The 23,622-nt window shown below is 35.3% G+C and overlaps 2 protein-coding genes across 3 annotated transcripts; one reads left to right on the plus strand and one right to left on the minus strand.

Moving 5' to 3' along the window:
• Positions 1–4,241: 4,241 nt before the first annotated feature.
• On the plus strand, positions 4,242–9,222 carry LOC127848388 (IgGFc-binding protein-like). Of its 2 annotated transcripts, XM_052380834.1 has the most exons (6): positions 4,242–4,343; positions 4,690–5,852; positions 6,137–6,231; positions 6,626–6,694; positions 8,383–8,502; positions 8,802–9,222. In XM_052380834.1, exons 2-5 carry the CDS (start codon positions 5,060–5,062, stop codon positions 8,491–8,493), a joined length of 1,068 nt encoding a protein of 355 aa, XP_052236794.1. In that variant the 5' UTR covers positions 4,242–4,343; positions 4,690–5,059; the 3' UTR covers positions 8,494–8,502; positions 8,802–9,222. The 2 variants fall into 2 exon arrangements, with proteins under 2 accessions (XP_052236794.1, XP_052236795.1); XM_052380835.1 differs by lacking the exon at positions 8,802–9,222 and having other exon boundaries at positions 8,383–8,653.
• Positions 9,223–14,120: 4,898 nt separating this feature from the next.
• Positions 14,121–22,954, minus strand: LOC127848950 (basic salivary proline-rich protein 2-like). Its single transcript, XM_052381674.1, has 5 exons — positions 22,912–22,954; positions 20,037–20,177; positions 18,405–18,470; positions 16,253–16,384; positions 14,121–15,272 (listed from the first exon to the last, which is right to left on the minus strand). The coding sequence occupies exons 1-5, from the start codon at positions 22,952–22,954 to the stop codon at positions 15,223–15,225; spliced, it is 432 nt and encodes a 143-aa protein (XP_052237634.1). The 3' UTR covers positions 14,121–15,222.
• Between the last annotated feature and the right edge of the window lie 668 nt (positions 22,955–23,622).

Consider the following 23,622-nt stretch of genomic DNA (forward strand, 5'->3'; position numbering starts at 1 on the left):
GTAGTTATCGGTTCATCCAATGTTAAGTCAGCAGTAAGGGCAAGCAATACAACTGTCGTGACCATTGATCCAATAATCATTTTGAACTTTCGTTCGCCTCATGACGAAATGTGTATAGAGGCTATATAGTCATTGCTAGAACTACGCGTCCTGTTTCCCCGAATAGTGGAGTGACGACATATTTATAACATGCTTTGGTTGTTTGTTTGATTTGTTTTTACATATGTTGGGGCCCAGCGCATTACACTCTGGTGCAGGACGAGAGTTTGATATACATAGGAACAAACAATCACCTTTTGCAGCCGACTCGCCGCTCAACAGCCAAGTTAGTTGTATTAATGCCAAGGCCATTAATGGGTACCCGCTTATTTCTTTATGGATATAGTAAATGTACACGCCCATGACTCGATTTTGCATGATGGAATTTCGAAATAAATTGGCCTAAACCATAACCCACTTCGCAGCAAAGTGAAAATAGAAATGTGCAAACAGCATAAAACCAGAAAAGCCTGCAAGACACTCGCAGTCCGCTCAGGTTTTATGCTGTTTGCTGCTCATCAGTATCTAAATGTTGGATTTGAAGCCTTAAAAAAGTGAATCTGGTATGAAAGGTCTTAAATTAAATATAACTTCTTAAGGGACTACAAATGCATCAAAATACGTATTTAAGTGGTAAATGGTTAAATGGCCATTGCATTAAGATATTGACGTTTGTTCGTACCCCGTCTATGAATTTATTGAAAGTACACGCCCGTGTGAATAACAGACACATAACTTTAGTTTGAATGATTGGATTTTATAAACAAAGAACCGACTCGATATCAAATCAATAAGCCTTAGGTTTGCGATTAATAGGCTTAAACTGTTAAAATCAACATTCGCCTTAAACATGCACACTTATATCCAATATGTAAATTAAAGAACCAAGCCAGTGAACATTCTGCATTTTATTCAAATCTTTATTTTATATAAACACGCGTTTAATTTCTGTATAATTGTTAGCTGAAGCAGACACATAATTATCAGCTTATTTTCAACCTAGTTTCATACGTTAAACCCTTTACCACTAAGATACGTATTTTCACGCATTTGTAGTCACTTAATAAGTTATATTTTATTGAAGACCTTTCATACTGTATTCCAGTTTTAAAGGCTTTATTGCAAACCCTTACTGGTGAGCAGCAGACAGCATACAACCTGATCAGACTGCGAGACTTACTCTCAGGCTGTTCTGGTTTTTTGCTGTTTGCACATAGCCATTTCCACTTTGCTTGTGAGTGGGAAAGGGTAAAGCTTATATTTTGGTAAACAATTACAACAAGTATAAAGATATGTGGGAATATAATTTTTAATAAACATCATAACTTATCACAACTGCGATTAATGAGATTTAATAATACCCACACAATAACCTATTAATAATGCTTTTTACACGAACGGTATTCCGCTTGCATTAGCCTGAAAACAAAAGCAAATTTATAAAGCAAGCTGTTTTCTTTAAAACAACATAATTATTTCATTATTAAATAAAAACAAACACTTAATTCAGACATAAACGTTAAATATTTGTAAATGTATATTGATGCCATTGTAAACATGTTTAAATGCGCTTTTAGCGGAACCAATGTTTTCTCGTATATTCTTTCAAACAACACATTTTATTACTCAATTTAAGGCAAAGATTCATGAACAGGTATAAGAAACATAACTTTTAATACGCCGGCATGTTTTGGTTTGTTTATAAAAATTAACATAACCTCCACTGCTCATTCTATGATTGGAGCAGCATGGCCGGCGGTACAGTTGTTGTTACAGAAATCTTCGCTGCATCAGGACTTGCACCTTGAAACAGGACGACCATGTTCACTGACACTACACTGGAAGTTATTCATCCATATGAGTTGACAATAAATATCTGTATATGTATCAAGAAATCAAAAATCGTATGCACTTTCTTTTTTGGCTTTCATGAACGATTTTCAGACAAGATGACCACGTACGTTCTACATGCGTGGTTTGATAATTAAACTATTTTATCTTATGACATAATAATACACGGGTAGTTTTTTATCACCAGTCAAATATATGGCATTTACCGATAGGTTTTCATTCATTTCTTTCACTTAAATTTGTGCTATTTTATATCTGTATAGCGTTTATGTGTCCTCAACATAGGGCGTTTATTGATAGTCCATGCTGTCTTCACTTGACGATTTATTGACGGAGGACTGACCATGAAAAATTCGGTGAGATGGAATTGAATACGTACCGTTATTGTAACTGGACCAACATTTTTTCTAAGTGTCGTTTAAACATGAAGATTATAGTCCGGATTTCCTTACTATGATAGTATAACTTCGATGCGTGGTACTAAGACGCAGTGATGTAGCTAATGTTCTAGCGGATTTATCTCAAATCAGCCAATGAAATATTCGGATTTATTCATTCGAATCTACTGGCGGTAAATGTTCCCAACATTTTTTTATAGGCGGTTGATTAAAGTCATTTAAGGTGGAAAGCTGGGTAAGACTGCTACGCCAAAAAAGTGGTTATTGTGAATTGTATGATTAATTATAAAGTCTTAAAAGAGTAACCTACTGTTGCAGCCACGGAGCCTAGCTTGAAATTGGATTGTCCCTGTCGATCAAATTCTTCAATACTGAATAACTTGAAAAATAAAAATATTGTAAACATTGATGATTATCAGAAACCATTTTGAAAAAAAAAACGAATTCCTGTTTGATCTCATACGATATTAAAATGATATTATGAATTAACATTCATACAAAATTAAGAATATAGAAAAGGCGGAATTACGTTCGTATATTCTATAAGATGGTTATACGAATATGTGTTTTCATTCACCTTTTTATGAATCGCGCTCCGAGAAACGGGATTAAATGCATGTGCATAAAGTGTCGTTCCAGATAAGCCTGTGCAGTTCAAAAGCCTGAATGGAATTTTCGTTAAGACGAGTCTTTCTTAAAACGACAAATACTATGAAAGCGGAAAATGTCGTCCCCTGGTTAGCAAGTGCGGCTGCACATGCTTCTATATATCTGGGACGACACTTTACGCACATTGCAGACTCATAGGTAAATGATGCAGTTTTATTGTATCTGATACCTCCTCAGGACCATATCGCTGCACCGTGTCACACAGTCTCAGGTCAGACACTTCATCACAGCTTTAGCACTGAAGTTGTCTGTTAGGTTCTGACGCTGCGAGCAAACTTTACCATTTGATTTCTTAAAATATATGGGTTTTGAGTCAAAATGTTTTCAATGCTAATAACAATATTAGAAATATTTATTTTTGCAGCACTGTTGACTTTTTTTATTTAACAATAAATGCTTTTATTTAAAGATACTTTCTTAATATCATTCGTGCATCGATAAATACATATCGCCATTTACTATCTTCGTTTTACTTTTGTGAACTTTCTCATTTGCATTTCGTTATTTGATTTTTACATGTAGTTCTACAGAAATATTATATATTTACCAAGGTCTATCCCAGCTGGAAAACCGTAGGCACCAAATGTAAAGTTTCCAAATGCAATCAATCCAAAAACCACATGTGTTTCTGTCATCACGTGCAAGACAGTGGTAATTCTGAATGTGAGGACTGTATAATTGTTAAATGGAGTTGCCACGTGAGCAGTGTCCACGAGGTAATCACGTGGTGGTTTGCCGTCTAGACAATGTGTTTGCGACGCGAAGGAGATAATTGTAACGGAAATATTTTTTTGTGGTTAATATAAACCTCTGGTACAACAAATGTATACGAGTTCATGAATTGTTGAATACTCGGAACAATTGTCATGTACAAATCAGATTCTTTATATTGAATGACGGAAATAGGATCGTCACTAGTGACTACCAAGGACGAACGTTTTGAAACGTTTGAAATATCCGCGCGTCGCATTTTTGTGACAAGTTAATTGCCCAATACATAATTACATAAATCGTACAAATATGTATATGGGATGAGCGTACGAAAATAAATCATACACATAGTTCTTCAAAAATCATAATAAATCATGAAATGGTTACACACTCCATACTGTTTGGTAAAAGAAAACGTCAAAATAGTCCTTCAATTAAATGATCGAAGCTCAACGACAGTTATCAGACTACAATTTTACATTCCGCATTATTGTAAACGTTGAACTTAGGTTATCGGGATTAATCAGAAAGGAAGGTCGTGTTTCTTATCTCACGTTTATCACTTTTGTTAGGCTGTTCTTCAAACATTTATCTTAAGTGGCGTTGGCTATATGTGCAGCATGTGGTATTTGGTGACGGCTGCTTTCCTTTTTGGATTCTCATTTGCTCATGGATGTAAGTAATCTACGATTGATTTTTGTCGATTTGTATGTCCCCCACCACTATAGTGGGGGACATATTGTTTTTGCCCTGTCTGTTGGTTGGTCTGTTGGTTGGTTTGTTTGCCCAAACATAAACATTTTGCGATAAGTTTTGCAATATTGAAGATAGCACCTTCATATTTGGCATGCATGTGTATCTCATGGATCTACATATTTTGAGTGGTGAAAGGGCAAGGTCATCCTTCAAGGTCAAAACGGCGCAGAAGGGGACATATTGTTTCTGACAAACACATTTCTTGTTGTTCATGTTTTGATACATCAAATTCCAATCTACGTCTGTATTACGTGTCTGTTTTCAGCCAGTGCAGGAAAGGAATTTGTCTGTGGATTTCTGGCCACAACTGATACTGCGTTACGATTAGATATTGCCTCAAGCACGAAAGGTGAAGTCGAAATATACATACCATTTCTGGGACTAAACCAAACTCACTCGTTCGAAAGAACATTTTCAACTACGGTCAACAGAAGCCTTCAGCTTTTTGGCACTCAGATTGGACACAACGTTGTGTATATTAAATCAACAGTGGATGTATCGGTGTACATAACAACATATAGATATTATAATGACATTGAAGACACGCATCTATGCTTGCCGGTTCAAACGCTCGGAAGAACTATCATATTTCCAGTTACATACCCAACGCTAACAAATATTATCCATCGTAATTTATGGTGATGTCACCGTTTGCAAACACTGAGGTTAATATTACATTTCCTAACGGGACTTGGATATCGAAGACACTGGAGTGGTTGGATGTTTATCAAGAAATGTCCCCGTCAACTGATCTCACCGGAACAATCGTCCAGTCAAGTAAACCCGTATCGGTTGTGAGTGGAGCGTCTTGTTCGTATGTCATTCAAAAGAATGATTGTGATATGATCAGTGAACAACTAATTCCAACGAATGCTTTTCAAAGAATGTTCATCGTTCCGCCAATCCTGTCGAACCGATTCGTGGTTCGTATTTTTAGTAGTCAAATAAATAGCACAGTATGCGTGAGAGACGTAGCGGTTGAAAATTGCACAATGATGGGTTCAAATCAGTGGATAGAATCCGCACCAAAACGTTCGTCCTTGGTAGTCACTAGTCACGATCCTATTTCCGTCATACAATATAAAGAATCTGATACGTACATGACAATTGTTCCAAGTATTCAACAATTTATTAACTCGTATACATTCGTTGTACCAGAGGTTTATATTAACCACGATAACTATATTTCCGTAACAATTCTCACCGCCGCATCGCAAACACTTCGTCTAGACGGCAAACCACCACGTGATCACCTCGTGGACACTGCTAACGTGGCTTCTCCATTTAACAATTATACAGTCCTCACATTCAGAATTACCACTGGCTTGCACGTGATGACAACGACAGAAACAGACGTGGTGTTTGGATTGATTGCATTTGGAAACTTTACCTTTGGTGCCTACGGTTTTCCAGCTGGGATAGACCTTGGTGTATATATAGTATTTCTGTAGAACTACATGTAAAAATCAAATAACTAAATGCAAATGAGAAAGTTCGTAAAAATAGAACGAAGATAGTAAATGGCGATATGTATTTATCGATGCACGAATGATATTAAGAAAGTATCCTTAAATAAAAGCATTTATTGTTAAATACAAAAAAGGCAACAGTGCTGCAAAAAATAAATATTCCTAATATTGGCATTATCCTTTAAAAATTTGGACACAAACCCCTTTTATTTTAAGAACTCAAATGGTAAAGTTTGCTTGCAGTGTCAGCACCTAACAGACAATTTCAGTGCTACAGCTGTGCTGAAGTTTCTGACCTGAGACTGTGTGACACGGTGCAACGATATGTTCCTGAGGAGGTATCAGATACAATAAAACTGCATCATTTAACTATGAGTCTGTAATGTGCGTAAAGTGTTTCCGCTTTCATAGTATTTTTCGTTTTAAGAAAGACTCGTCTTAACGAAAATCAGGCTTTCGAACTGCACAAGATGATCTGGAACGACACTTTATGCACATGCGTTTAATCCCTTTCTCGGAGCGCGATTCAGAAAAAGTGAATGAAAACACATATTCGTATAACCATCTTATAGAATATACGAACGTAATTCCGCGTTTTCTATATTCTTATTTTCCTATAAATGTTACTTCATTACATAATTTTAACAGTGTATGAGATCAAACCGGAATTGGTTTTTCTTTCAAAATAGTTTATGTTGATTATCAATGTTTAAAATATTTTTATTTTTCAAGTTATGCAGTATTGAAGAATTTGATCGACAGGGACAATCCAATTTCAAGCTAGGCTGCGTGGCTGCAACAGTAGGTTACTCTTTTTAGACTTTATAATTAAGCAAACAATTCACCATATCCACTTTTTCGGCGTAGCTGTCTAACCCAGTTTTCTACCTTAAATGACTTTAATCAACCGCCTATAAAAAAAATGTTGGTGACATTTACCGCCAGTAGATTCGAATGAATAAATACGAATATTTCATTTGCTGATTTGAGATAAATCCCCTAGAACATTAGCCACATCACTGCGTCTTAGTACCACGTATCGAAGTAACACTATCACCGTAGGGAAATTCATGTTTAAATGACACTTAAATACAAATGTTGGTCCAGTTACAATAACGTTACGTATTAACCCATTTATGTCTAGTGGACTCTCCATTCCTTCTAAAGTGGATCAATTTATTTCCAAAATTAGGGATGTCTAGTATACTTATTTCTATATTTTAAATATTTCTTACATAAATTCATTTAAGCAAACAGCGCAGACCCTGATGAGACGCCGCATCATGCGGCGTCTCATCTGGGTCTACGCTGTTTGCCAAGGCCTTTTTTCTAGACGCTAGGCATTAATGGGTTAAATTCCATCTCACCGAATTTCAATATCTGTTCTCCGTCAGTAAATCGTCAGGTGAAGACAGAATTAATGGACTATCAATAAACCCAATATGTTGATGACACATTAATGCTATAAAGATGTAAAAGAACACAAATTTAAGTGAAAGAAATGAATAAAACCCTATGGATAAATGCCACATATTTGACTGGTGATAAAAAAACTACCAGTGTAGTATTATGTAATGATAAGATAAAACAAGAGCACCGCATAACGGGTGCCATGCTCGGCTGCGAAAGCTTGTCAGAATATTTTTTTGGAGGTCAAAATGACCTTGACCTTTGACCTGGTGACCCAAAAATGGGCGTGGTGTGTAGAACTCATCAAGGTGCAGCTACATATGAAGTTTCAAACTTGAAGGTGGAAGCACTTTGATTTTAGAGCCTATGTTAAAGTTTTATATTAGAGGTCAAAGTGACCTTGACCTTTGACCTAGTGACCCAAAAATGGGTGTGGCGAGTGGAAGTCATCAAGGTGCAGCTTCATATAAAGTTTCATAGTTGTAGGATAAATCACTTTGAATATAGAGCCAATGTTCAAAACCTTATCAAAATGTTAAGGTTTTATTAGAGGTCACAGTGACCTTGACCTTTGACCTAGTGACCCAAAAATGTGTGTGGCGAGTGGAACTCATCAAGTTGCAGCTTCAAATGAAGTTTCAAGGTAGTAGGATGAAGTACTTTGATTTTAGAGCCAATGTTCAAAACCTTAACAAAATGTTAAGGTTTTAGCATTCCGGACGACACGACGGCGGACACGCTGGCTATGACAATACCTCGGGTTTTCTCCGAAAACAGCCGAGCTAACAAGTGTAATTATCATACCACGCATGTACATTGTAAAACGTACTAGGTCATCTTGCCTGAAAATCGTTCCTGAAAACCAAATAGGCAATTTATATTTGCCAGTTTGTTGTTAGTAACACAGCCTGACCATTATGATAAACGCCGAATATCTTTGAATTATATTTCTTGTCACTATACGCTCCGAGTTACCATACGTCTAATGCCCCTGCCCAAAGGCAATTCCATCCGATTTATGATATCTTTATAAATATACAGATATTTATTGTTTACTCATATGGATGAATAACTTCCAGTGTAGTGTCATTGAACACGGCCGTCCTTTTCCAAGGTGCAAATCCTGTTGCAGCGAAGATTTGTGTAACACCAACTGCACGTCCGGCCATGCTGCTTCAATCATAGGTTGAGAAGTGGAGGTTAATTCAATTTTTTTTATAAACAAACAAAAACATGCCGGCATATTGTACGCTTTGTTTATTATACCTGTTCATGAACCATTGCCTGAAATTCAGTTATAAAATGTGTTGTTTGAAAGAATATATGAGAAAACATTGGTTCCGCTAAAAAGCGTATTTAAACATATAAATAACGGCATTGATATACATTTACACATATTTAAAGTAAATGTCTAATTTAAGTGTTCGTGATTATTCAATAATAAAATATGTTGTTTTAAAGAAAACAGCTTACTTGATAAATTTGCTTTTGTTTTCAGGCTAATGCAAGCGGAATACTTTTCGTTTATAAAAACATTCATAACTAATAGGTTATTATGTGGGTATTTTTAAATCTCATTAAACGCGGTTGTGCTAAGTTATTATGTTTCTTGAAAATTATATTCACTCATATCTTTATACTTGTTGTTATTGTTTACCAAAATATAAGCGTAACCCTTCCCCACTCAGAAGCAAAAAGAAAATGACTTTGTGCAAATAGCATAAAACCAGAACAGCCTGCGAGGATTCGCAGTCTGTTCAGGTTTTATGTTGTTGGCTGCTCAACAGTATCTAAGGGTTGGCAATAAAGCCTTTAAAACTTGAATACAGTAAGAAAGGTCTTTAATTAAAGATAACTTTCTAACGGACTACAAATGCGTAAAAATACTACTACGTGGTAAAGGGTAAAACGCATGAAACTAGGTTGACAAATAAAATAAGCTGATAATTATGCCTCTTTTTCTGCCAACAAGTATACAGACATTAAACGCCTGTTGATATAAAATAAGAACTTAATTAAATGCAGAATGTTCACTGGCATGATTCTTACATATTGGATTTAAGTGTGCATGTTTATGACAAATGTTGATTTTAACACTTTAAACCTACTTATCGCAAACCTAAGGCTTATTGATTTGCTCTCGAGTCCTTTCCCTGTTTATAAATCCTATCATTCAAACTTAAGCTATGTGCCTGGGGTTCACACGGGCATGTACTTTCACTAAATTCATAGAAGGCGTATGCACAAACTTCAAGCACTCACTTTTACATTGGCCTTTACACGAAGAAAATTATAGTTGCTTGCGACACAATATTTTAATACAATGGTCATTTTAGGCCAATTTATTTCGAAATTCAATCATGCACAATCGAGTCATGGGCCCGATGATTACTTTTACTACATCCATAAAAGGAATAAGCGGTGCCGATAATGACCTTGACATTAAATCAACATACATGGATGTTGAGCGGCGAGTTGGCTTCAAAAGGCGATTGTTTGTTCCAATGTATATAAAACTCTCATCATGCACCATGAAGTAATGCACTGGACCTCAATATGTAAAGACAAAGCAAGCAAACAACCAAAGCAGGTTAGACATATGTCTTTACTCCACTATTCGGGGAAACAGTACGCGTAGTTCTAGCAATGACCATCTCTTTCCCACTCACAGTTAAAGTGAAAATGGCTTTGTGCAAGCAAACAGCATACAACCAGAACAGCATGTGAGTAACTCGTAGCCTGTTTAGGTTTTATGCTGTTTGCTGCTCATCATTATCTAAGGGATGGAAATGAAGCCTTTAAAACTTGAATCTAGTAAGAACGGTCTTAAATTAAATATAACTTTCTAAGAGACTACAGACACGTCAAAATACGTATCTAAGTGGGAAAGGGCTATATAGCCTCCCTACACATTTCGTCATGGGACATACGAAAACTCGACAAGGGATTGAAGAATGATCAGATGAATTCGTTGTCACTAAATTCATTGCGGTTTAAAACTTATGTGTCACAGCAGTAGGAATGTTCAATGACCTAAGGCGTCAGTAAGGGGAAGTTACATCCACAGAAATGTATACTGAATCTTCGCCGAGGCGTTACGTCAAGAGGAACACATTGAGTCTAAGTTAATATATATTATGTAAAAATAACATACACATAAACGCATATTGCAATGCAGAATTAGAGAATTAAAAAGTGCACTAGTATAACACGGAATTCACATGAACAGACAGAAACAAACAGAACCATTTTTATACCAAATAGCACTTAATGCAGGAGTATCTACTAGATAATTACATTTAAAATATTATAAGATACACATTCCGAGAAAGCTGTAAAAAAAAACTCACAAGGCCTATGTAAATCCTAAAAGCTCTGATTTAAAAACGTCAAATGCATTTACTAATAAACATGTAGGCATACTTTTATAACATTTAAATGAAGAAAGATTTTCAAAGCAATACTTGTCAAGACACTTTTTCTATCCATGTTTTTTTGTTTGTTTTTTTTTGACCAGGTAAATTATTTCCACCCATTTGGCTGTTGACTTTGTTGTTTTTATGGCATCAATTTAATTGAACATGAAAAATGTAACAAGACATTAGATCCCACTAAACAGTGATATTCGATTTCTTACATTAAGTTAAAAGCCTCCAAAAAATATTGAAACAAATATAAACAAAACATTATAAAATGTACCAGCAGCAGACACATGAAATATTAAATTCACCAAAAAATACAGGTAATGTCAACAAATAGTTAGCAATTATCTTATAATTAACACTGTGAATACAATATATACATACTAAAGTTAAGTAAATTTTAACAAAATATTACTTTAAATTGCAATACATAGAGTGTCTCAGACCAAAAAAGATTAAACTGTCACATTGATTTTTCTTTAACAAAACCATAAACCAAAGGAAATCATATTTCAACATTTGTATTCGCCAAAAACTATATAGTTGACAATGGAATCAAATGAAATCTTAATTCAATATTTTGCTTGAAATACGTTTTTTCTCCCCAGAATTTGCAAATGAAATCAAGGCTTTTGATTTCCTTATAAGTTATAAACATACAAGCTAAAAATATATTTTCAAACAAAGAATTCACCTTTCTTAAAAGAAAAATACTTTTTTTAAGATGGATTAATAAGAAGGACAATAAATATGTCAATCTATTCATCAGTTGAGAAGAATTAAGTAACATTAATTTACTTAGGATGACTTGTTTTTAAAGCATCATTTGTTCAAACAAACAACACATATATTTTCAAGTACTTCATTACTAACAATGAACGAAATCTACAGAGCTACATGTATGAAAGCAAAAAGCAAAAAGATTATTAACTTACTTTTAATATGTTAGACAAAATAATACAGATTAACACATATAGCATGCAAACTTATACTACTGACTACGGTATACTGACAAAAATATAACATATATATGTAAGTAAAGATGTTACATTTGAATACAATGCATGAAACATTTATAATGATAACATAGAAGTTAAGACAGATTATTTGGAGCAGAGGCTTTGAAAGAACACCCCCAAATATATAACATTGTTTTCTTGTATTACTATTTTGCATAAACTTAGTACAGGTTCGTCATTTTATTAACAAAAAACATAGGATTCTAGTTAAGAATTCATGTTGTAAACAAATTTGTCAAACATATGTAATGTTACTGAATGTTAGTTGCATATGTAACGTGTCTTCGACCGAGCGTCGGTCTTTATAGTATGGTTCAGACAATAACCCAAAGCACAATACAATAGTATATAATTTTCCTCAAGCTACCTTGCTTTATGATTGGTTATTAATATAATAATTGGTTTGGAACAGTAAATCAAATGTAATCAATTGCTATATTCATATGACCTCGAACCCCACTATTTACGCTTATGACCTCGGGTCTATGTATGGAGACCTATGTCTTCGGGTCTATGTATGGAGACCTATGTCTCAGAGCTATGTATGGAGACCTATGACCTCGAGACTATGTATGGAGACCTATGTCTCGGAGCTATGTATGGAGATCTATGACCTCGGAACACTTCGTTATGACTCCGAGTCTGTGTGACTCGTTACCCTAGGTATGGAGCCTTGTAGTGTTGTGTGAAGGTATGTGACTTATATATCAACTATTAGCGACCCGGGCTGCTGAGGGGTAGGAATCCAACTTCAAGGCTCTCAGAACGTTTGAAGAGGATAGCCAGTCTCTATGTGCCCAAAGTCCCTAATGTATGTTAATAATATAATTTAATTACCTAATTTCGGGATGTTAACTCGACGAAGTCGGCAGAACAACTCACTATTCATAGAAGAAACGCGCCCTTTTATACTTTCTGCTCATGCGGCATTACTCGGACATTTCCATAGTGATACAGTTGAAATCTACGTAATAGTGGTTTGACTTAATTATAAAGCATAATAATGAGATTCTGGTCTTTACCAACAGAATAAACATTTATTAAACAAATGGATATAAAAACAACATACAACGACATACAACGATACATTTCTAGGCATATTTTCAACAATGAATTAAACGTCAACAATGCTTACCGGAAATCAATGGACGCTTTTAATATATTAACTAAAAGGAACAATTTACCCAAAGAAAAATGAACGTAAGTAAAGAACGGTGGTAGGTTAAAAATCACCACACATATGCCTGTTAATGTAGGCAAATATTATGACTTATAAAATACTTTTCTCCGATTGTACGAGTTATTTCGGATTAAACTAAGCAATTTGAAACTAAGCATTTCATATTCATCTCCTTCTTTGAAACAAGGTCTTTGCAACAACTAAAAGCTTCTTTGAAGGTGATAACGGTGGGTTGACAGATGTGATATGTGATTAGACCAATTTTAAGGCAAATAACTTTGAAGGCAAAATTTGATAAAAATATTTTTATACGAAATTAAGATTTATATGGAGATTTTATGTAAACATGGCAATATAATGAAAACATCCAATAGCAATTCGGCATATTATAAGGTTCAAATACAGAAATAACAGCCATTTTTATTTCTTTAACCAATATTATAAGACTTAGGCCATTTAATAAGAAATCATTAATATAAATATTGACAGAATTTTTTTAAAGCAGACCTACGTACCTTTTTCTGCTGCATAAGTGAAAACAAAAAATCAGTTTCACTTGAAATAGGTCACAGAGTCGGCTGGCCCAATAACACATGTTAGGACACAGACAAAGCCACATTAATTCTACAATGGACAAAGGGCCTAATTCAGCAAAACATCTGGTCGCAGCCAAAGTTCCTTACCATCTTAAACACATTATAGAGGGCAAAAACTGGTCACAGTCAAAGTTCCTTTCTATACCATCATAAACACATTGAGGTCAGTAAAATGTAAAAATTTATGCAAGAGCAGTTAAAGAGGAGTTGAAGACACACGCTTCATAATATATCGTAAAAAAGACATCTGAACAACAGAAAAGGTGTAATATTGCAAATTTATATGCGTGAATACATCATTGTGTATTCGCAAATTATCATACAGGAATTATTCATAAAATACAAAAATATAAGAAGAAATTAGGACCAGGCACTGATGACGATTTTTCAGCCTTGGTAGACATCACCCTCCAGGTGCAATAATAGCTATACTCCTGAACTGCTTGAGATTTTTTTTAATATCATATTTTAAATCTAATAAAAATTTTAATCCTAAAAAATAAATCTAAACAAGAACTCAATATAAACAACAAACAAAATTGCATTGTATAAAATGTAAATCATAGTTTTATTATTGAACAACTTAGAATGATACAGTTTTGCAAACATTTTTGTTCAAATACATACACAAAATACACCAATTTAACATGCTGTTGGCAATGCTTATTTTCAAGCATGATTTTCAAACATATGGATAATACATGTGTACAAAATATAATTTTTCAAAAATTTGCTTGATTGTTAACATTTTAGAATGCTTTATTTGAACAAATGAAAAACAAAAATTCATGAAATACATTTGTATAAAGATTGTTTCGCAAGAAAAAAGCTCTCAACCCTAACACACAAAAAAACATGACAACAAAAGCACATGTTCTCCCTTTAAATTCAGGTTTTATTGCAAGTAAAAAAAGTAATAAATGACAAAAGATAACAGGCTATGAATCTAGTTTCCAATACCAGAAACTGTTTTGATAAAAAAAAAGTCAAAATACTGATTGGAGGTAATTATGACACAGCAATGACACTGATTGATTGACATTGTACATATGATATTGCCAAATAATCTGATTGCGTCAACCCTTTCCACTCAAAAGTGCATTAACCCTTTGCATGCTGGGAAATTTGTCTTATTACTTTTTTTCTGTTTGATATATTTCATTATCCTCGTAAATAGGTGTGTGAGGGTCGAGGGCATCACACTTGACACCGTACATAATTTGCAAACAATGTATGCATATCATAACAAAATTTAAACATTTAATCATCAATAGCTTCTACATTATAATAATATTGCAAATTATTAACCCTTTGCATGCTGGGAAATTTGTCGTCTGCTAAAATGTCGTCTGCTGAATTTCATAAATTAGCATTTTCTTCGAATTTTTTTCAAAGAATACTATCAGAATAGCAAACAGTTTGGATCCTGATGAGAGGCCACGTTCTGTGGCGTCTCATCTGGATCCAAACTGTTTGCAAAGGCCTTCAAAATTCGGTTCCAGCACTGAAAGAGTTTAAAAAAGGCTATATGCAACCAGCAGGCTGTTCAGGTTTTATACTTTTTGCTTCTCATCAATAACTTAGGGTTGAAACATTTATAAAGACTTTGTCTCTTTCCCACTCAGAAGAAAAGTGAAAATGGCTCTTGCAACCAGCATAAAACGAGAACAGCCTGCGAGTGACTCAGAGTCCGTGACGTGGTTTACCCGGAATACGGTGGGGGCGGAGCATTGGGGTACTGAGGGTTGACACCTGAAATGAAAACGTTGGCTTAAATTATTTCAAGGCGTAAAGAAAGTTGTTTGGTTACACTTACTTACCAAACCACCCCTTGTTATTTAAAGAAATAGGATATATGAGCCTTGTTCTGGAAGTACTGGATTTAATGCACGTGTGTAAAGTGTAGTGCCATATTAGCCTGCACAGTCTCCCATCCGTATCAGTGATGAAACTTTTTGCCTACACTGGATTTTCCTTAAGAGAACAATTCCTTTAAACAGAATTTACAATAAAAGCGGAACGTGTCATCATCCACCAAATCATCATCAGCACAACTGTAGTTTTCATCGATAACATCACAATCATCATCCTTTTCTTTTTCTCTTTCTTCTTCGTTCTCAACATCATTATCATCACCATCATCATCCACTTTACCAATATCAGCAACAATGTTGTATCAGTGATGAAACTTTTTGCCTACACTGGATTTTCCTTATGAGAACAATTCCTTAAAACAGAATTTACAATAAAAGTGGAAAGTGTCATCATCCACCAAATCATCATCAGCACAAATGTAGTTTTCATCGATAACATCACAATCATCATCCTTTTCTTTTTCTCTTTCTTCTTCGTTCTCAACATCCTCATCATCACCATCATCATCCACTTTACCAATATCAGCAACAATGTTGTTCTCATCATCAATCATCATCATCATCATCACCATCATAATCATCATCATCCACCCCATAATCATCCGCAAAAATGTAGTAATCATCAATATCATCACCATCTTCATCTTTTGTTTCCTTTTTCTTCGTTCTCAAAATCATCATCATGACCATCATCATCCACTTTACAAAAATCAGCAACAATGTTGTTTTCATTATTATCATCATCATCATCTTCTTCTTCTTCTTCCTTATCTCCACCATTGCCACTTTCATCATAAACACCATAACCAACTTCAACAACTACCTCACCGTTTTTATATGGGACTATAATAAAAATACCTTGCTGGTCATAGCCAATGCCCATGGTTGGGGGTTGATAGCTTGCCCCAGGGGGTGGGGGAGGGTAGCTGTAGGGCTGGAAGGGGGCAGGGCCAGAAACCTCACCCTCGGGCAGTGCAGATTTTCCCATGTCTGAAATCAATGTAAGACTTAAAATACTGTCATCTTTACTTATATACACATCTTTTTTTTCAAATTGAGATTTAAAGAAAATATAAAATAGAGACTAAAAACACTATTTATATTTGGGTGTGCTCAATGAAAAATGGTTTAATGCATACGCGGAAAGTGTCGTCCCAAATTAACCTGTGCAGAATGCACAGGCTTATCACGGACGACAATTTCCGCTTTAATAATATTCTCTTTTCAAAGAAAGTCTCTTCTTAGCAAAAATCCAGTTTTGGAGGAAAGTGTTTTCCCTGATTAGCATGTGCATACTGCCCAGGCTAATATGGGACGACACTGTATAAAACTCCCTTTCCACAGATTGCAGCTCATTTAAATGAGAAGATGTGTTGACGCTGGCCCCTGCCATTATGTGATGCAAACAAAACTGCTGCTACGGGCATGTTTGTACCTGAAAGTCTTCACTATCAGCCCATCCAACTCTGTTAAGTTTTTTAGGGGGTGAAATTTTGAGTGAAAAATTGGCCCCATTCCCAATCTAAAAAAGTTCATATTTTCCCACATAACTGTCTAAAATGTCCAGTTAAAGTTAAACATTATTTCAATTTTCTTGTTGAATAATTTGAAACTAAAGTTAATCTCCTACCTTTTAATTTTTTTAAAGCTTGTATTTAAGTTTAACTTCAGAAATCATTGAGACTACATTAATGTTTGTGTATTATATACAGCCATTATCAAACCTTCCCAAGCCACCATTTAAAGTGATAAATCCAGCCAACTTCAAACCTTTTCAAGCCACCATTTCAAGTGATAAACCCAGCCCACTCCATTTCAAGTGATAAACCCAGCCCCCTTCAAACTTTCCCAAGCCACCATTTCAAGTGATAAACCCAGCAAACTTTAATCACTGGTAGACTCTACTGCACACTTGGTTTATAGCTTGATACTGAATGTCTGATATAAAACAAGCACTAACATTTGCAAGACCATGCAAATCACTTTCTTGGAAAAGAGGACTTAAAGCATGTGCATAAAGTGTCGTCACAGGTCAGCCTTTGCAGTCTCCACAGCCAAATTAAGGACGACATTTTCCGCTATTATTCAATTTATCATTTAAACAAATATCCAGTCCAGGCAGAAAGTGTTGTCTCTAAAAAGCATGTGCAGACCGCAACAGACTAATCTGGGATGACACTTTACGCACATGCATAAATCCCACAGCACAGACTAATCTGGGATGACACTTTACGCACATGCATAAATCCCAGCAGACCGCAACAGACTAATCTGGAATGACACTTTACGCACATGCATAAATCCAAGCAGACCGCACAGACTTATCTGGGATGACACTTTACGCACATGCATAAATCCCAGCAGACCGCAACAGACTAATCTGGGATTACACTTTACGCACATGCATAAATCGCATCAGACCGCAACAAACTAATCTGGGATGACACTTTACGCACATGCATAAATCCCAGCAGACCGCAACAGACTAATCTGGGATGACACTTTACGCACATGCATAAATCCCAGCAGACCGCAACAGACTAATCTGGGATGACACTTTACGCACATGCATAAATCCCAGCAGACCGCAACAGACTAATCTGGGATGACACTTTACGCACATGCATAAAACGCATCAGACCGCAACAGACTAATCTGGGATGACACTTTACGCACATGCATAAATCCCGGTTTTCCCAGAATGAGGCTCAATTCTTCAAATGAAATCTGATAACAGATACTCTTCTTGAGAGTGGATATTAACCCTTTACCACTAAGATACGTATTTTGACGTGTTAAAAGTCACTTAGAAAGTTAAATTTAACTAAAGACCTTTTTTACTAGATTCAAGTTTCAAAGGTTTCATTTCCAACCCTAAGATACTAATTAGCAGAATACAGCATAAACCTGAACAGACTGCGAGTAACTCGCAGGCTGTTCTGGTTTTATGCTGTTTGCACATAGCCATTTTCACTTTGCTTCTGAGTTGAAAAGGGATATGCCTAATTACCTTCAAATCCCTCTGGTTTGTTTGGTGGCGGGTAGGCAGGGAAGCCGGGCTGGGAGTTTGCAGCATCTGATAAAAAAGTGAAAAAAGACCCAAATCCGCTCACCTGAGAAACAAAGGAACTGTCCTGCTTTGTGCAGCCCAACATATTATTAGAACAAATGTTCTGACCAAGTTATGAACATGGATCTATAAATGTGACTTTTATAGTGTTAACAAGGTTTTACTATAGCCATATATGGAAAAAAGTCCCGCCCCCTGGCGGCCATGCTTTTCAACAGAACTGAACCATTTTTGAACTTGTCCAAGGTATCATTAAACAAATCTTCTGGCCAAGTTCAATAAAGACTGGACTATAAATGTAACTTTTAGAGTCTTAACACGGTTTTATTATAGCCATATAAGCAAAAATACCAAGCCCCCTATCAGCCATGTTGTTCAACAAACCAGAACAATTTTACAACTCATTTTAGATAGCATAGAGGCAAATATTCTGACCAAGTTTCATGAAAATTGCGCAATCAATGTGGCTTCTAGAATATTTACAAGGTTTAACTATTGCCATATAAGGAAAAATGTCCCGGCCCTGGTGGCAATGCTATTCAACTAACCGGAACCATTTTCGAAGTCAGTTAAAGGGACTATCAACCACGAATGACGAAAAAAGAAAAGTTCTAAAATACTGTCTTTTCTTACAATTATTAGTTTATAGTGATTGAAATATCACGACTGGTATATTACATTACTTGAAAAAGTTCATATGTTCAGTATATTCGGTAATAAAATTTAGTACATCGCGAAAATAGATGACATAAAGATATACACACTATAAATAACGCAAGTTGATAGATCATTTTACATATTGAATATATACAATTCACTACGCATGTACAATTTGCATTCTTGTGTTTACCACGTGACGATGATGATTAATCTACTGGCGTTATTTATAGTTAAGTGGTAGTTACCTGATAGACATACCCAGTAAAATTTATTACCAAATATACTGAAAATATGAAAACTTCACAACTTTTTTCAAGTAATGTAATATACCAGTCGTGATATTTTAATCAATATAAACTAGGAATTGTAAAAAATACGGTATTTTTACAACTTTTCTTTTCTTCGTCGTCGTGGTTGACAGTCCCTTTAAGATATAATTGGAACACATCTTCTGACCAAGTTTCATGAAGATCGCACAATAAATGTGGCCACTAGAGTGTTAACAAGGCAAATGTTGACGCCGCACAACGCACAACAAACAAAATGGGATCACAAAAGTTCACCATGAGCACATTGTGCTCAGGTGGGCTAAAATGTGTAAACACTGAACAATTTTGAAATATGTGTCTGTCATCTGAAACTATCATGAGTGGTAAGACATATAACCTTTTCAAGCTCAGAAGCAAAATGAAAATTTCTATCTGAAACCAGCATAAAACCAGTACAACTTGCAAGGAACTCGCATTCTGTTCATGTTTATGCTGTTTTCTGCTTATCAGTACCTGAGGGTTTAAATAAAGCTTTTACAACATAAATCTAGTAAAAAAGTTCATTTACCTAAGTTGGTTTTCTAACAGACTACAAACGTTTCAAAGTGAGTATCTGAGTGGTAAAGGGTTAAGCCCCACTTACAGTCATAGTTCTGGCCATGTGCTATTCCATTGCCTTCCCCAAAGCCCGGGACCGAGGGTGTGTCCATGAAACCCCCGGGGCCCGCAGGGGGCTGTGTTTGGTTAGTGTAAGGGTTCAGGGGGATCGACCCTTCGACATTGCCTGTCAATCAGAATCAAGAAGTAAGAATAAGTCCCAACAAACGTTTTAACACAGCTAATGCAAAGTAATATATTTTCCTTTATCTTTAAAAGCTAATAAAAAAAATATTTTTTATGATATGTAACAATACATAATAATATATATAGTACTATTATTAATATAGATTTTTTTAAGAAAAGTATTCAATGTTAGCTCTTATTTTATTAACAACATGTATACATGCATTTGTTCATAGCTATTTATTAGGTAAGAAATGCAAAATAATTTAAAACTTAACATGGTGTACTTAAATCACTAAAATGAAAAGGAACAGTTGTTTTGAGTTTGTATTACAATCAAGGTCTTGCATATTATGCTATAATTATATTTCATGGACTTTTTGTTTATGGGAAAGCAAACCATGGTTTAGATGGGCATTTTGTTAACATCATCTGGATGGTAGAAATCTTAAGATTATTAACAAGAGATGTGTTCGTCAGAAACACAATGGCCCCTACTGCGCCGCTTTGAAATATAATTTCTACTTATCATTTGGCAGGTATAGAAATCATCTCCCTTTAAAGCTTATTACTTTCCTTGGATTTTGTCCAATCCAACCGCGGAGGGGGGGGGGGGTCTGTAGACAGTCAAAAATAACCAAGTCAAACATCACTGACAACCAAGGCCTGTGGTTCATCATGTATCTATGGACATAAGTCCACAGGTGTGTAATGAACCCTACCATTCAAAAATTAGTACAGGAAAGAAATGATAATTATATCATTTAAAAAAAACTTTGACAAATCAATCATTTGAGTTATAAATAATCAACATAAAAAATCTGTACAGTAACTGTGAAAAGAACTTAAATTCTTGGTAAGGAAATATATAATCTGAGATTTATAATGATATAAATTACTTCCCTTGAAAATAATTGTCTCTAATAAATCTCTATTTTTAGTAACAAATAATTAAAAGCCACTACCGTGACTGTAGATTCACCACTCAAAATTTGCAGCTCCATGAGATACACAGGTATGCCAAATATCAAGTTGCTATGTTCATTATTGAATAATTATCTCCCTTTAAATCTTATTACTTCCATTGGATTTGTATTTTTGACCTTAAACCTTGAAGGATGACCTTGACCTTGACCTTTTACCACGATGTGTTTGTCAGAAACACAATGCCGCCTACTGTGCCGCTTTGATTTATTTACCAAAAATATATAAGTTGGCAGGTCAGATAATTATGTCCATTTAAAGCTTATTACTTCCCTTGGATTTGTTTTTGTCGACCCCGTGACCTCGTTTTTGACCCGGCATGACCCATATTCGAACTTGACCTAGATATTGTCTAGAAACAACTTCTGACCAAGTTTGGTAAAGTCGGATGAAAACTATCCGAATTAGAGAGCGGACACGAAGTGTGACAGACTGACAGACTGACGGACAGTGCGAAAACTATATACCCCCTTTTCTTCGAAAGGGGGCATAAAAATACAAAGAAATCTGACTGTGCAGACAGTCCTGGTTAGAAAGGACTTATTACCGAAAGCCCAAGAACAAAACATCTGTCAGCCAGAGGAAATATCAACACAGCTCTTGATTTCTTTGAACGTAAGTAGCATTCAAGTTAGCTCTTCAGAATCATTTTCCTTTTGTACACAGGATATATGGTAATTAAAATAAGAACTATTAAGTCGATTTTGTGTACAATAAGAAAACCTATTAAAGACGAAATAAGGGTTATTATGACGTTTGGGATATGGCGTCTAATCATTTATCTTTGGGTCTCTGGTTTGATCACCTGTCAACGAGGGTTTTCAGAATCTTTCCCAAAGACAAAATGATTCTACCAAGGAAACCAACAAGAGTTTCATGATAAGTTTAAGACTTAGGATGCCATTTAAACTTTCTATAACAGAGCATTTCCACAAAAGTTGTCTACATGCGATAAGAAGTACCTTTCAAACTAAGATTAACATGTATATGCAGTATATGACAATTCCCCTTTTTTAGTCTATTCTTTACTTGAAGTACAATTCACAGCTCCTTTGATGCAAACATGAAAAGGGCTAAATGCAACCGGCACAAATCCAGAACAGCCTTCATGTAACTCGCAGTCTGAGTGTTAAAGGGTCGATGGAATTTATACTGGGTTTGTGTACGTTAGTGACCAAAATGTCAACCAACTCAAGCGTGTTTTTTACGTTCAAAAGTGGGTCCTGAAGGGAGAAGATTCCCAATGGTAAAAGCTACATACTAATTGGACCTAAACATTCCCGATGAAAGATGTCAAAAAAATATTTTTTGCACAAGTCTTAAAATTGAATTATAGTCAAAGCTGAGAACAGCAGTCAGTCAATGGAAATGGCCAAAGTGAATTTTGTTGACAAGTGACTGCTATTCGCCGATCACCACTTTTACGATGGTTGGTCAGTTGGTAGTATTGCTACGTCGTAACCACACCCAGTCGTTAACACAGTACAGTCCACTCGCCGATAACGGGCCAGTATACAGAAAACGCATGCATGTAAATAAATCAAGCACAACTAGAGACTGAAATAACTATCCCATTGAATGATATTTCATCTGCATTTTAACCTGCACACGATTTCATCTTTGTGTTTGGAACTTACAGATTTTTCTGCCTGTATTTGTTTACATGTGCTTCCGCCATTAGCGGGCTAGTTTTGTCAATAACGAGTCACGTGATGTATATATTGTGGGGGTTTTCTCAAAGTCGATTTTACCTGTCAAAACAGTCAAAAAGTAAACAGTGATTGTCATTGCCATCATGTAAGAATTAAATACTTATATAATGGTATCTAAAGAAAGATTCTGGGCATAATTATTAAGACAAAACTAATGAAATATTATGCTTGTTTATTTAAACAGATATATAATGTCAATAAAATATTCAAAGGTCAACAAAATATAGGTCTGTATAGATACATATATTTATATACGAGATCAAAGATTACTACTTGTAATCAATAGAAAAAATACCAAAACAAAGCGACTAAAAAATTAACATTTTAAATGCTTAGCTTAATCAATACTGACTAGATTAAACAGAGATCACACATATCTATATCCTGAGGTCAAAGATTACTTCTTGTAATCAACATACAAAACAAAAGAAATAATACAAAATTAAAGAAATAAGTGATTGGAACTAACATTATTTGCCAATCAAAACTTACCAGGTAATCAACAGAGATCAAAGATTACTGCTTGTAATTTAAAACACATGCAAAGAAATACTCGGAGTAGCTACAGCAGAACAAGTTCCATGGCCGTGCCTTCAGGGATACTTTTGAGCAGTTCTGAAAGTTTATTATATTGTGCCTCAATATCAGAATGTGTGATAATGTAATTACATCTCTCTGCTACAATGCATCCACTCTCCATTAAAGGCCGGAAGAATCCTGCCAAATTTCTTGGGACATGGCCAATGGGTA

Source organism: Dreissena polymorpha, chromosome 10 (genome assembly GCF_020536995.1).
Source record: "Dreissena polymorpha isolate Duluth1 chromosome 10, UMN_Dpol_1.0, whole genome shotgun sequence".
Classification (NCBI taxonomy): Eukaryota; Metazoa; Mollusca; class Bivalvia; order Myida; family Dreissenidae; genus Dreissena; species Dreissena polymorpha.